The 15,111-nt window shown below is 44.5% G+C and overlaps 1 protein-coding gene and 1 non-coding gene across 2 annotated transcripts in view; both read left to right on the plus strand.

The window, feature by feature from the left end:
• The first annotated feature begins 1,274 nt into the window (after window positions 1-1,274).
• On the plus strand, window positions 1,275-1,412 carry LOC114813032. Its single transcript, XR_003760643.1, has one exon. It is a non-coding gene; the product is annotated as a small nucleolar RNA SNORA7 (small nucleolar RNA).
• A 752-nt stretch (window positions 1,413-2,164) lies between these two features.
• The window catches only part of CITED1 (Cbp/p300 interacting transactivator with Glu/Asp rich carboxy-terminal domain 1), a 28,129-nt gene continuing 15,182 nt past the window's right edge, over window positions 2,165-15,111 (plus strand). The window contains exons 1-2 of the mRNA XM_007668288.3: window positions 2,165-2,228; window positions 14,173-14,288. Coding sequence (XP_007666478.2) covers window positions 2,165-2,228; window positions 14,173-14,288 — 180 coding nt within the window. The remainder of the gene's footprint in view (window positions 2,229-14,172; window positions 14,289-15,111) is intronic.

The following is a 15,111-nucleotide window of genomic DNA, read 5'->3' on the forward strand; positions in this document are numbered from 1 at the left end:
ATTATTATCTCTCTTACTACCATTATTATTTATCCAGGTACTGCAGGTGGCCCAGAGATAAGTGGCCACCTGCAACCCTTGGCTAAATAATAATAATGATAATAAAGCACATAAGTGCTTAACAAGTATTATCATTATTATTATTATTATGCTAGGGCATAGTGGAGATTTCACATTTTGAGTTAGATGTGTTTATAATTTTCAGTATAAAGAAGTTACTCCATTTGAAGGTATTTGTTGAGCAACCACTACACACAACACACAATATTAAGTGCTAGGGAAAAATAAAGTGAAGGATAAATAAGATTTATTTATAATAAAGATTTACTTATTTATAATACATTTATATATATGTGGTAAAGTTATGGGCAGAACTAGGAAAAGAACCACGATGGCCTAGATACCTGGTGGCCAAGCAGTGAGGGTCACAGCCAAGGCTCTGTCATTTGATGGAGCTCAGGATAGTCAGTCAGTGAGTCAATCGTATTATTTATTGAGCGCTTACTGTGTGCAGAGCACTGTACTAAGCGTTTGGGAGAGTACAGTAGAACAATAGAGCAGACACATTCCCTGCCCAAATGTGACTGTGAGTCTAGAGGGGGAGATAGACTTTAATATAAATAAATAACCGAGGCCCAAATTCCTGATGAGCTTGTGTGTAGAGGGCAGGGTAAAATGATTCATATTATCCACTTGTGTCTTAATAACACTGATAATAACTGACTCATTAGCCGACTAAGAGAAGTCTTCATTCACTACATTAGAGTATAAGCTCCTCATTGTCAGGGAATGTTATTTGTTTTGCATTTCCCAAGTTCATTCATTCATTCATTCAATAGTATTTATTGAGTGCTTACTATGTGCAGAGCACTGTACTAAGCGCTTGGAATGGACAATTCGGCAACAGATAGAGACCATCCCTGCCCGGTGACGGGCACACAGTCTAATCGGGGGAGACAGGCGACAGAGCAAAACAGAACAAAACAAAAACAAGACAACATTATCAAGATAAATAGAATCAAGGGGATGTACACCTCATTAACAAAATGAATAGGGTAATAAATAATAATCTAGGGCACTGTATGTACCTAGTGGGCGACTTTGGTATTTTTTTCATGGTATTTGTTAAGCCCTTACTATGTACCAAGCACTGTACTAAGCGCTGGGGTTCATACAAGCTAATGGGGCGAGATACAGTCCGTGTCCCACATAGAGGGAAGCTCATTGTAGGCAGGGAGTATGTCTGTTATACTGTCAAACTGTACTCTTCCAAGATCCTCTCAAATTCGCACCTGGAGAGTTCCCACTGCTCTACCAGTCTCCGCTACTGGAGGGAGGGTCAAGCAGATGCCTACCTACTCCATTCCTAGCTTGGGCAGTGGCTAGGGAATGGAAGGCAATCTGCTACAAGTCAAAACTCACCCATGCCGGGCAGCAGCGGCATAGGAGAGAGTAGAGGGAGGAGATTCAAGTTTACAGCACGGATGGGGTAAACTTGAGTCTTTTTACCAAGAAAACTCTCTGGATCCACTACCAGAACGATTGCCGTTGGAGAGCGGGGCTTTCTAAGAGAGATGTGTCACTGCGGGTCAGAAATGACTCAACTACCTAAGACAAGACTCTCCCAAGTGTACAGTGCTCATCACACAGAAGGCCTGACATGGGCTCTCAGTCTGAATTTCCACTTTACAGATGAAGGAACTGAGGCACGGAAATATTAAGTGACTTGTCCGGGGTCACACAGCAGATAAGATAAGCAGAGAAGCAGCGAGGCTCAATGGAAAGAACCCAGGCTGGGTAGTCAGAGGTCATGGGTTCAAATCCCAGCTCCGCCGCTTGTCCGCTGGGTGACTTTGGGCAAGTCACCTCACTTCTCTGGGCCTCAGTTACCTCATCTGTAAAATGGGGATGAAGGCTGTGAGCCCCACGTGGGACAACCCGATCGCCTTGTATCCCCCCAGTGCTTACAACAGTGCTCTGCACATAGTAAGCACTTAACAAATGCTATCATTATTACTATTAATATTATTATTATTATAAGTGGCAGGGCTGGGGTAAGAACCCGGGTCCTTCTGACTCCCAGGCCCGGGCTCTATCCACTAGGCCACGCTGCTTCTCATCTCTGAAAGAGGAGTGTGGCAGGAAAAGGGCTGTAATTGCGGAAATGTCAAGAAGGACCGCCGGGATCATCCAAAGATGGAACATGGTGTGGTTGGCACTACCAGTGGGTATCAGGTGAGTACCGTGCCCATTCACACAGTTTTGTGAACTTTGAATCATTTTAATTTTTGAACTCTGAATACAGAGAGAATGAATTCACTGTGGTATGTACTAATAATGATACTAGGTAGATACAGGATAATCAGAACAAAGTCCCTTTCCCATATGAAAGAGGGAGAGTTTATATCTTATCTCCATTTGACAAATGAGGAAACTGAGGCACACAAGATATAATAATGTTGGTATTTGTTAAATGCTTACTATGTGCAGAGCACTGTTCTAAGCGCCGGGGGTAGATACAGGGTAAACAGGTTGTCCCACGTGAGGCTCACAGTTAATCCCCATTTTACAGATGAGGTAACTGAGGCACAGAGAAGTGAAGTGACTTGCCCACAGTCACACAGCTGCCAAGTGGCAGAGCTGGGACTAGAATCCAGGTCTCCTGACCCTTGGATCCCAGTCCCTTTCCACTAGTGTTGCCTTTACCGAGAAGCTTCAAGCTGGGCCATAATAATTATGGTATTTGTTAAATGCTTACTATGTTCCAGGCACTGTACTAAGCACTGGGGTGGATACAAGCAAATCGGGTTGGACGCATTCCCTGTCCCACATGAGGCTCACAGACTCGATCCCCATTTTCCAGATGAGGCAACTGAGGCACAGAGAAGCAAAGTGACTTGCCTAAGGTCACACAGCAGACAAGTGGTGGATCTGAGATTAGAACCCATGACCTTCTGACTCCCAGTCCCATGTGCTTAGAATAGTGTTTAACACACAGTAAAAGCTTAACAAATACCATAAAAAAGCATTGTAATAACAAGATAATCAGTTTGGACACAGCCTCTGTCCCACATGGGGCTCACATTCCTGTCTCTATTTTACAGATGAGGTAAATGAGGCCCAGAGAACTCAAGTGACCTGTCCAAGGTCACACAGCAGACAGGTGACTGAGCCAGAATTAGAACCCAGGTCCTTCTGATTCCCAGGCCTGTGCTCTATCCACCAACCCACACTGCTTTCCAAGTCAGGGAAAACCCTTCTTCCAAGTCAGGGGAAACTGCCATTTTAAGAGGTGCCAGATGCTGATGGAGAGATGAAATACTAACAATAATCATAATTATTATGCTAAATGTTAAGCAATTACTATGTGCCAAGCACTGTTCTAAGCACTGGGGTAGATACAAATTCATCAGGTTGGACACAGTCCCTGTCCCACATGGGGCTCACAATCTAAATCCCCATTTTTTCCAGATGAGGTGGCTGAGGCCCAGAGAAGTGAAGTGACTCACCCAAGGTCACACAGCAGACAAGTGGCGGAGCCGGGATTAGAAAGCAAAGCCTTGGCCGGGGATGTGCTTTGCATATAGTTTTTGTCCATTCAGCAGGTATTTCCTGACTCAGCCAGAGCACAGTAGCCAGCTCGGCCCAACAAATGACCTTTCCCTCTCCCAGCTGCTCAGAAAACCCTGAGCTTGCTGGGATCTGTCATTCCTCGGGAGAATCTGGCGGGGAGGGAAGGATTCAGAGAAATGCAAATGCTTCATTCACCACCACCATCAAAAAAGTGGGCATTCTCCAAGGAGGGACTGGACTTTTGTGATCCGCAGCTGAAGAACGACGGGATTTTTTTTTTCTTTTTCTCCCTAGTGTTCATTGTGCGGTCATTGTGGGGCTGCCCGGTGGAATCGTGGGGAGGAACACACTGGGCTGTGTTCAAAGAGACGTGTGGATATAGGGTGGTCCTTTTCATGGCCTTGAATGGTCTGGATGGGGGTCTATTGAGCAACCGATGAGGGAGACCCTCTGGAAGGAGAAAATGAACATATGCCTCTTTCTAACAATTGGACCTGGACTCCTTGAAAACGTGGAAGGGAAAAATCTCTCGCTTCCCGGATCGGGATTCCAGTTGGCAAAGGCCTATTCCTTGACAGCCGGGCAGCTTCCAAACTGCCCCAGGAAAGCATGGATTGACTCCCGGGTGGGGGGGAATGCAAATTAACAACACAATGAGAAAGCAAAGAATAATTTCCCTGCCTTTTTCTCAGTGGTGTTTTTAAAGAAACATTTTCCTGGGGAAATCCAAGAATACTTGAAAGTGGATTTTTTTTCCCCCCTAAACTTTAAACACATGCAAATGTTGTCAAGGACCAGACACAGACCCTCCTTTAATCCCTTAGATCAAGAATTGAAGGCAAACGCAGAAACAAAGCAGCCCGTTGAATGAGAGGAAGTCGGGGAGTCGGAAGACCTGGGTTCTCCTGCCTCCTCAGGGTAGGTTATGTTGCCTCCCACGGGCTTTTGGCTTTCCATTTTGCAGAGAGAAGATACTTTTGGAAGGCCTGGAGGGACAGCCGTGGGATAACGTTTGCTTGCTGCTTGGAACTCCGTAGAGAAGCAGCATGGCCTGGTGGAGGGAACCTGGGCCTGAAAGTCAGAAGGATCTGGGTTCTAATCCTGCTGCCACACATCTGCTGGGTGACCTTGGATAAGTCACTTCACTTCCCTATACCTCAGTTATCTTAGTCTGGGGATTAAGACTGTGAGGCTTATGTGGGACAGGAACTGCGTCCAACCTGTTTAGCTTGTATCTATTGCAGCGCTTAGTCCGGTGCCTGGCACATAGTAAGCGCTTAACAAATACCACAATTATTATTATTATTAGCTTGTATCTACCGCAGGACTCGCTACATTGCCTGGCAGGTACTAAGTGCTTAACAAATACCATTAAAAAAAGGGGGGGCACTCCAAACACAAGTTGTTATTAATTAGTAGCGGCGACAGTGATGATGGCAGGAATAATAACAATTTGTCTATTTTAGTCACTGATTCGACCTCCCAGGAGAAGATGCATAATAATAATAATGATAATAATAATAATGGTATTTGTTAAGAGCTTTCTTGAGGCCAAGCATTGTACTAAGCATGGGTCAGACACAAGGTAAGCAGGTCTCACATGGGGCTCACAGTCTAAAGAGGAGCAGGAATATGTTTTGAATCCCCATTTTGCCGATGAGAAAACTGAGGCACAGAGAAGTGAAATGATTTGCCCAAGGTCACACAGGAGGTGTGACCTGGGATTAGATCCCAAATCCTGTGACTCCCAGGCCTGTGCTCTTTCCCACTAGTCCATGCTTTTAAAATAACTCTGAGTGGAGAGCATCCTTCAATCTAACTTTTCCTCCTGATCCTTAATCCTTATCTTCTTCCCTTGTTCTTGCTTTGCAAAACCAAGGGAAAAATCTGTCAAAGATTCCAACTGAAATCCTTGGAGGGTAGCAAATAGTCACCAGATGGTCCCTAAGTGGATATTGTAGACAGTTTAAGGGGAAGTAGCAGAATTTAGAAAAGAAAACATTATCTCTGAAAAGGAGGGTAAAAAGCAGGAAGATGGTGAAAAACCAGAGAAAGTAACAAGATTTCGATCTTAAAATGCACAAATCCGCCAGGCAACTTCAAATTTAAGCAGACAGACCTAAAAGCACCAATCAACCAATTCTCTCAGAGTATCTACAGATCAGAGCAACCCTAGCACTTAAGTTTTAAACCATCCCCACATTTACTTAGATCTGCATATTAAATTGCACATTCAATTGTTTATATATTTCATCTAGGCATATTCATTTTACTTCCTATCTGATGGTTGTTCTTCCTATTTTTAAAAAATATTTCTAAAGCTCACTGCCCCATTAGATTGTAAATTTCTTAGGGCGGGAGGGAATATGTCTTCGTGGGCTAATAGTTAGAGCATGGGCCTGGGAGTCAGAAGGAACTGGGTTCTAATCCCAGCTCATCCATAATCTTCGGTGTGACTTCTTTGTGTCACTTAACTTCTCTGCGCCTCAATTACCTCAACTGTAAAATGGGGATTAAGACTGTGAGCCCCATGTGGACAGGGACTGTGTCCAACCTGATTAGCTTGCTTATTCCCCAGCACTTAGTACAGTGCCTGAAACATAGTAAGTGTTTAACAAATATCATAAGTATTAGTATTATTATTATTACGTCCTTTGTTTTACGTTCTCTTTTTCCCAGGGCTTTATAGAGTGCCTGGCATTCTTGGCACAAACTGTCATAAGCTACTCCTACCACTGCAGATTTACCTCACAACTGTTTACATCTGGATAATGTAGATCTCAGTGGCTGGCAATCTCTTGCTAATATTCACCTAATTAATAAATCAATTGCATTTATTGAGTGCCTTACCCTTCTACTTGGATTTGTACCCTTTCTTCACTCTTCCCTCAGCTCCACAGCACTTATGTCCATAGCCATAACGTATTTATTTATCTTAATGTCTGTCTCCCCCTCTGGACTGAAAGCTCATTGAGGGCAGGGAACATGTCTACCGACTCTGTTATATTGAACTCTCCCAAGTACAATATTACCCTATTTATTTTGTTAATGAAATGTACATCACCTTGATTCTATTTATTTGCTCTTGTTTTAATGAGATGTTCATCCCCTTGATTCTATTTATTGCTATTGTTCTTGTCTGTCCGTCTCCCCCGATTAGACTGTAAGCCCGTCAAAGGGCAGGGACTGTCTCTATCTGTTACCGATTTGTACATTCCAAGCGCTTAGTACAGTGCTCTGCACATAGTAAGCGCTCAATAAATACTATTGAATGAATGAATGAATGAAGTCACTTAACTTCTCTGGTCCTCAGTTACCTCATATATAAAATGGGGATTAAGACTCTGAGCCCCATATGAGACAGGGAATGTGTCCAACCTGATTAACTTTCATCGACCCCAGCGCTTAGAAGAGTGCTTGGCATATAGTAAGCGCTTAACAAGTATCAGCATTATTATTATTAATTATTAAATGCTTAGTAGAGTGTTCTGCACACAGTAAGTGCTCAAGAAATATAATTTACTGCCTGCAGAGCACAGTACTAAACATTTGGGAGAGTAGTAGGCAGTTGGCTCTCCAAATCTATCTACTTGCTCTCCAAGTCTATGTCAACCTACCCCCTGCAACCTAGCTTCAAGACAGTTAGCTTGAAGGAATCAACAACCAAGTTACAGGGCTTTAGTGAATAATAGTAATAATAATAATAATAGTACTTGTTAAGTGCTTACTGTGTGCCAGGCACCGTGCTAAGGTTCTAGGGTAGATACAAGTTAATTAGGATGGACACAGTCCCCGTCCCACATGGGGCTCACACTCTTAATCCCCATTTTACAGATGAGGTAATTTAGGCTCAGAGACATAAAATGACTTCCCCAGAGTCACACAGCAGAGATGAGGCAGATTGGGGATTAGAACCAATGACCTTCTGACTCCCAGGCCCATGCTCCATCCACTAAGTCATGCTGGTTGAGTTGGCGAAAATGAGGAAACAATCTAGAAAACAAGCATTTTATGGGTCACGTGTCATTTGTCCCCTTAACTACATATATGTTCTTAGAATATCTGTGTTCACGACTTCCAGGTTAAAACTGAAAAATGAAGAGTTTCCACATCTGTAAAAGGGGTCGTGATACAAACTTTCTTGCCTTTTAGCTAGAGAGTCCCCTATGGGATAGCAAATCTGTAGCAAATCTGATTATTTTGAATCTACTTTTGGCTTAGCATATAGTCATCATTTAATAAATACCATAATTAAGGTAGTTGCCAGAGATCTTCTAGGCCCTCACTTGTGGGATTTTTTGTTTGTTTGTGCTGGCTTTTAGGAGATCGAACTGAGACCTGCACCCTCAGCTTGGAGAAAGGGGAAAACTATATTTTTTTTAACCAATTCGAAGTGGCCACTACTTGTCAGTTGTGTTAACTTGGGCAAGTTATTTAATGCCTCTGTGCCTCAGTTGCCTCTTCTGTAAAATGGGAATTAAGACTGTCTATATCCCACCTGTCTGCTGGTATCTACCCCAGCGTTTAGTACAGTGCCAGGCACGTAGTAAGTGCTTAACAAATGCCATTTAAAAAAAAAACCATCCACCCCTCTGGTGGGTTACTACTTTCAATTCCTAGGACAGTGTTACCTGATCAGAGAAAACAGACTGTTTTTTGCTTTTTGGTTCTTGATATTTGCACACATTAAATGCTCAATAAATACGATCAAATGAATCAAATAATAATAATAATGGCATTTGTTAAGTGCTTACTATGTGCAAAGCACTGTTCTAAATGCCGGGGAGGATACAAGGTGATCAAGTTGTCCCAGGTGGGGCTCGCAGTTTAAATCCCCATTTTACAGATGAGGTAACTGAGGCACAGAGAAGTGAAGTGACTTGCCCAAAGTCACACAGCTGACAAGCGGCGGGGCAGGGATTTGAACCCATGACCTCTGACTCCCAAGCCCGGGCTCTTTCCACTGAGCCACGCTGCTTCTCATCGATAATAATGTTGGTATTTGTTAAGTGCTTACTATGTGCCGAGCACTGTTCTAAGCGCTGGGATGGATACAGAGTAATCAGGTTGTCCCACATGAGGCTCAGAGTCTTAATCCCCATTTTACAGATGAGGTAACTGAGGCACCAAGAAGTTAAGTGACTTGCCCAAAGTCACACAGCTGAGAGGTGGCGGAGCAGGGATTAGAACTCATAACCTCTGACTCCTAAGCCCGCGCTCTTTCCACTGAGCCACGCTGCTTCTCTAGATGTCATGTAGATGTCTAGATGTCTATAGATGTCATGTTTGTATTTTTAACCGAAGAAAAACAAATCAAATTGCTAAATGGCTTAATAGCTAAATTGCTAAGATCAGTGGGATAGGAGGTAGTTTTCAATGAAATACGAAAAAACTTTCAATTCCCATTCGATTTTGAAATGGCCTTCCATCTCTTTGGTAATGTGTTCTAAGAAGCCAAGCCTGGAGTTATCCCGCTGGTGTCACTTTAAGACGATGGAAGGAAGGGCAGCCAGAGTACAGCAGATGGTTTGCTTAGTTCCCAAAATATCTTATTATGATTAAAACAATAACATTAATCTATTGCCTTCCGTTCCTATAGTCTGTCTCTCTATATATAGCCACCCAAAACACTCACCCCTCAAAACGCATACACAGGGCCAGCCCCTGTGGAGTCTTTCATCTGTCCTGACTGGTCTGCCGGCTATATCGTACTCTCCAAGTGCTTAGTACAGAGCCCTGAATAAAATAAAGTGCCCAATTCATTCATTCATTCAAGGCAGCGTGGCTCGGTGGAAAGAGCTTGGGAGTCATTCATTCGTTCAATAGTATTTATTGAGCGCTTACTATGTGCAGAGCACTGTACTAAGCGCTTGGAATGGACAAATCGGCAACAGATACAGTCCCTGCCCTTTGACGGGCTCACAGTCTAATCGGGGGAGACGGACAGACAAGAACAATGGCAATAAATAGAATTGAGGGGAAGAACATCTCATTAAAACAATAGCAAATAAATAGAATCAGGGTGGTGTACATCTCATTAACAAAATAATTAGGGTGATGAAGATATATACAGTTGAGCGGACGAGTGCGGTGCTGAGGGGATGGGATGGGAGAGGGGGAGGAGCAGAGGGAAAGGGGGGAGAAGATACAACTGACTGATTAGGCGAAAATTGGGAAGACTGCCAGCCACTGAGATCCCCATTATCCAGAGAAGCAGCAGAGCCTAGTGGATAGAGCACAAGCCTGGGAGACTGAAGATCATGGGTTCCAGCGTGGCTCAGTGGAAAGAGCCCAGGTTTGGGAGTCAGAGGGCGTGGGTTCGAATCCCTGCTCTGCCACTTGTCAGCTGTGTGACTTTGGGCAAGTCACTTAGCTTCTTGGTGCCTCTATTACCTCATCTGTAAAATGGGGATGAAGACTGTGAGCCTCATGTGGGACAACCTGATTACCCTGTATCTACCCCAGCGCTTAGAACAGTGCTCCGCACATAGTAAGCGCTTAACAACTACCAGCATTATTAGTATTATCATTATTATTAATCCCGATTCTGCCACACATCTGGGGTGTGACCTTGGATAAGTCACTTCACTTCTGTGTGCCTCAGTTACCTCATCTGAAAAATGGGAATTAAGACTGTGAACTCTATGTGGGACAGGGCCTCTGACCCACCTGATTAGCTTGTATCTACCCCAAAGTAATAATAATAATAATAATTATGGTACTTGTTAAGCACTTACTATGTGCCAAGCACTGTTCAAAGCACTGGGGTAGGTACAAATTAATCAGGTTGGACACAGTCCCTGTCCCACATTGGGTTCACTCTTAATTCCCATTTTACAGATGAGGTAACTGAGGCCCAGAGAAGTGAAGTGACTTGCCCATGATCACACAGCAGACATGCAGCGGATCTGGGATTAGAACCCATGACCTTCTGACTCCCAGGCCTGTGTTGTATCCACTAACCACCCATAGTAAGTGCTAATAAACACCATAATTATTACCATTATTATTATTAAAAATCAGTCCATCTGTCAATAGTTTTTACAGAGCACCTACTATGCAGGTGAAGTAGCGTGGCTCAGCGGAAAGAGCCCGGGTTTAAGAGTGAGAGGTCGTGGGTTCTAATCCCGGCTCTGCCGCTTGCCAGCTGTGTGACTTTGGGCAAGTCACTTCACTTCTCTGTGCCTCAGTTACCTCATCTGTAAACCGGGGATTAAAATAGTGAGTCCCACGTGGGACAACCTGATCACCCTGTATCCCCTCAGCGCTTAGAACAGTGTTTTGCTTCATAGTAAGCACTTAACAAATACCACCATTATTATTATTATTATGCAGGGCATCTTACTAAAGTCATGATCCCTGCCCTTGAGGAGTTTACAGTCTAGCAAACTAGTTTCATTGGTTCATGCATTCAATCATATTTACTGAGCACTTATTGTGTGCAGATCACTATACTAAGTGTACTGATACAGCAAATACAATACATTGTAGTCAATACAAATACAATACAGTTTATAATCAAGTCATTAAGAAGGAAGGACATCTCTGTAGCTGCCGACCAGGATTACAGAAAGCTATTTCATTCTTCTGGAAAAAGAAAATGCATCCCCTGAGAGTAAAGGAGAGTCTTCTCCCTCCCTCCTCCGACCTAAAGGGGGGACACCACATTCAAATTCGGATCAAGCACAGTACCCCAATAGAAAGAGCATGGGCCTCAGAGCCAGAGAACCTGAATTCTAAACTCGGCATTGCCACTTGCCAGCTTTGTAACCTTGGGAAAAAAAATCCCTTAAAAAAATAATGTATTTGTTAAGCACTTACTATGTGCCAGGCACTGCACGAAGCGCTAGGGTGGATACAAGCAAATCGAGTTGGAAACAATCCCTGTCCTTCCACATGGGGCTCCTTGTCTCTATCCCCATTTTACAGACGAGGTAACTGAGGCCTGGAGAAGTAAAGTGACTTGCCCCAGGTTACACAGCAAAGTGGCGGAGTTGGGATTAGATTTAACTTCTGGTGCCTCAGTTTCCTCATCTGTAAAATGGGGATTCAATAGCTCTTCTTCCTTTTACTTAGACTGTGAGCCCCATGTGGGACAAGGATGGTGCCCAACCAGATTATCTTGCATTTACCCCAGTGCTTAATACAGTGCTTGGTGCGTGGTAAGTGCTTAACAAACATCACTTACTATAATTACTTAGTAAGTAATTAGTAAGTAATTGTACTTTTCAAGTGCTTAGTCCAGTTCTCTGCACACAGTGAGCGCTCAATAAATACGATCGGATGAATGAATGAATGAATGAATGAATGGCTGTCCATTGCTGAATTGTTCTTTCCAAGCACTTGATACAGTGCTCTGCACACAGTAGGCGCTCAATAAATACGATTGAATGAATGAATGACTATCTGTTGCCGAATTGTCCTTTCCAAACACTTAGTCCAGGGCTCTGCACACAGTGAGTGCTCAATAAATACAATTGAATGACTGACTGACTGATGGAATGACTAACTGAATGAATTACTAACTGACTGACATAATGAATGAGTGAGTGAATGAATGAATGCCTGAATGACTGACTGAATCAGTGAATGATTGAATGACTGAATGACTGATTGAATGGATGACTGCCTGCCTGACTGAATGACTGACTGCTTGACTGAATGAATGAAGAAATGATTGATTGACTGAATGAATGAATGACTGCCTGACTGAATGACTGACTGCTTGACTGAATGAGTGAATGAATGATTGACTGCCTGACTGAATGACTGACTGCTTGACTGAATGACTGACTGACTGACTGAATGAATGACTGCCTGACTGAATGACTGACTGCTTGACTGAATGAGTGAATGACTGACTGAGTGAATGAATGACTGCCTGACTGAATGACTGCTTGACTGAATGAGTGACTGACTGAATGAATGACTGCCTGATTGAATGACTGCTTGACAATGAGTGAATGAATGACTGAATGAAAGAATGACTGCCTGACTGAATGACTGACTGCTTGACAATGAGTGAATGAATGATTGACTGAATGACTGCCTGCCTGACTGAATGACTGGCTGCTTGACAATGAGTGAATGAATGATTGAATGACTGAATGACTGAATGACAGACTGCTTGACTGAATGAATGACTGCTTGACTGAATGAATGAGTGAATGAATGACTGCCTGACTGAATGATTGACTGCTTGACTGAATGAGTGACTGACTGAATGAAAGAATGACTGCCTGACTGAATGAATGACTGCTTGACTGAATGAATGAGTGAATGAATGACTGCCTGACTGAATGATTGACTGCTTGACTGAATGAGTGACTGACTGAATGAAAGAATGACTGCCTGACTGAATGACTGACTGCTTGACTGAATGAGTGAGTGAATGGTTGACTGCCTGACTGACTGAATGACTGACTGCTTGACTGAATGAGTGACTGACTGACTGAATGAATGATTGCCTGATTGAATGACTGCTTGACTGAATGAGTGACTGAATGAAAGAATGACTGCCTGACTGAATGACTGACTGCTTGACTGAATGAGTGAGTGAATGGTTGACTGCCTGACTGAATGACTGACTGCTTGACTGAATGAGTGACTGACTGACTGAATGAATGACTGCCTGATTGAATGACTGCTTGACAATGAGTGAATGAATGACTGAATGACTGCCAGACTGAATGACTGACTGCTTGACAATGAGTGAATGAATGATGGACTGAATGACTGCCTGCCTGACTGAATGACTGGCTGCTTGACAATGAGTGAATGAATGATTGAATGACTGAATGACTGACTGACCGACCGCTTGACTGAATGAATGAGTGAATGAATGACTGCCTGATTGAATGATTGACTGCTTGACTGAATGAGTGATTGAATGAAAGAATGACTGCCTGACTGACTGCTTGACAATGAGTGAATGAATGACTGACTGAATGACAGACTGCTTGACTGAATGAGTGATTGAATGAGTGACTGACTGAATGAGTGCCTGGCTGCCTGACTGAGTGAATGAGTGACTGAGAGAGTGTCAGGTGGGCCGGTCCGCTCCGCTCTGCCGCGATCCAGTCCGGTTCAACGTGGTCCGGTCCGGTCCGGTCCGACCAGGGAGAATCCAGTCCCGGTTTTGTGCGTGCCCGCGGTGCGTTGGCCCATGTGCTCCCGGCTCCCCGAGACCCTTATAAAGGCCGGAGCTCTGCTCGCTTGGCTCAGCTCAGCCGAAGCCTGTCCTCTGCTGAGCGCTCTGCACCCTCGCCTTCTGCACCTTTGCACCCTCGGCCGAGCTCCCTCTGCACCCTTGCACCCCTGCACCGCCTCCTTCCCCCCACAGACCCTCCCTGGAGGGTCACCTTCCCCCCCTTGCTACATCTCCCTGCTTCTGCCCGAGGCTGCCTCCTCCACTCATTCCATCCTTCAGCGCCGGCCCTGTGCAGAGCACTGAGCTAAGCGCTTGGAAAAAGTCCCACCGGGCAACAGAGACCATCCCTCCCCCAGCAGCCCCCGTGGATGGGCCGGGGGCGTCTCCCCCGCCTCCCTTGAGCGCCTTCCTTTCGCCTTCTTTGCGGAGGAGGGGTCCGCAGCGGTAAGTCCCGGGGCGGGGAGGGGGTGAGAGGTGGCTTCGTTTTTCCAAATGCAAAAAGAAAACAAAAACAAACCCAAATAAACGGAAAAAGCAATCCCCGGAGGGAGTGGCGGCCGACGAGGTAGGTTGTAAGTTACTTATTTGTATTAATGTATTTCTGTTCTTAGGTTCATGTGAGTCTCCCCCTCTAGGATGCAAATTCGCTGTGGGCTGGGATAGGGTCTGCTACTTGGCTGGAATATGTATTCACGAGCGTCTAGTACAGTGCCCCTCACCTAGTAAGAGCTCAATAAGTACTTCGAGTCCTCCTTCTGTCCCCGGCGGAGCACCCCTAATAATAATAATAATGATAGTGGTATGTAAATGCTTACTTTGTGCCCAGCACTGTAGTAAACTCTGGGGTAGAAACAAGATAGGTCAGACCCAGTCCCTGTCCCACATAATAATGTATTTGTTAAGCGTTTACTATGTTTCAATAGCTGGGGGAGATACAAAGTATTCAGGTTGTCCCAGGTGGGGCTCACAGTCTTAATCCTCATTTTACAGATGAGGGAACTGAGGCCCAGAGAAATGAAGTGACTCGCCCAAAGTCATACAGCTAAGTGGAGAAATCGGGATTAGAACCCACGAGTTCTGACTCCCAAGCCCGGGCTCTTTCCACCAAGCCACGCTGCGTTGAGTCCCTGTTTTCCTGATGAGGAAACTGAGGCACCGATAACTGAAGTGACTGCCAAAGGTCACACTTCGTGCAGCCAGTTGTGGGCAGGGATTGACCCTCTTTATTGCTGTATTGTACTTTCCGAGCGCTTAGTAGAGTGCTCCGCTCACAGTAAGCGCTCAGTAATAACGGCTGACTGAATGAATGAATGCAAATAACGGAGGTGGAATTGGAACCCAGGACTTGGGACTCCCAGGCCTGTGCTTTTTCCAGTGGGCCACGGATT

The sequence above is a fragment of the Ornithorhynchus anatinus genome, chromosome 6 (assembly GCF_004115215.2).
Source record: "Ornithorhynchus anatinus isolate Pmale09 chromosome 6, mOrnAna1.pri.v4, whole genome shotgun sequence".
In the NCBI taxonomy this organism is placed as follows: Eukaryota; Metazoa; Chordata; class Mammalia; order Monotremata; family Ornithorhynchidae; genus Ornithorhynchus; species Ornithorhynchus anatinus.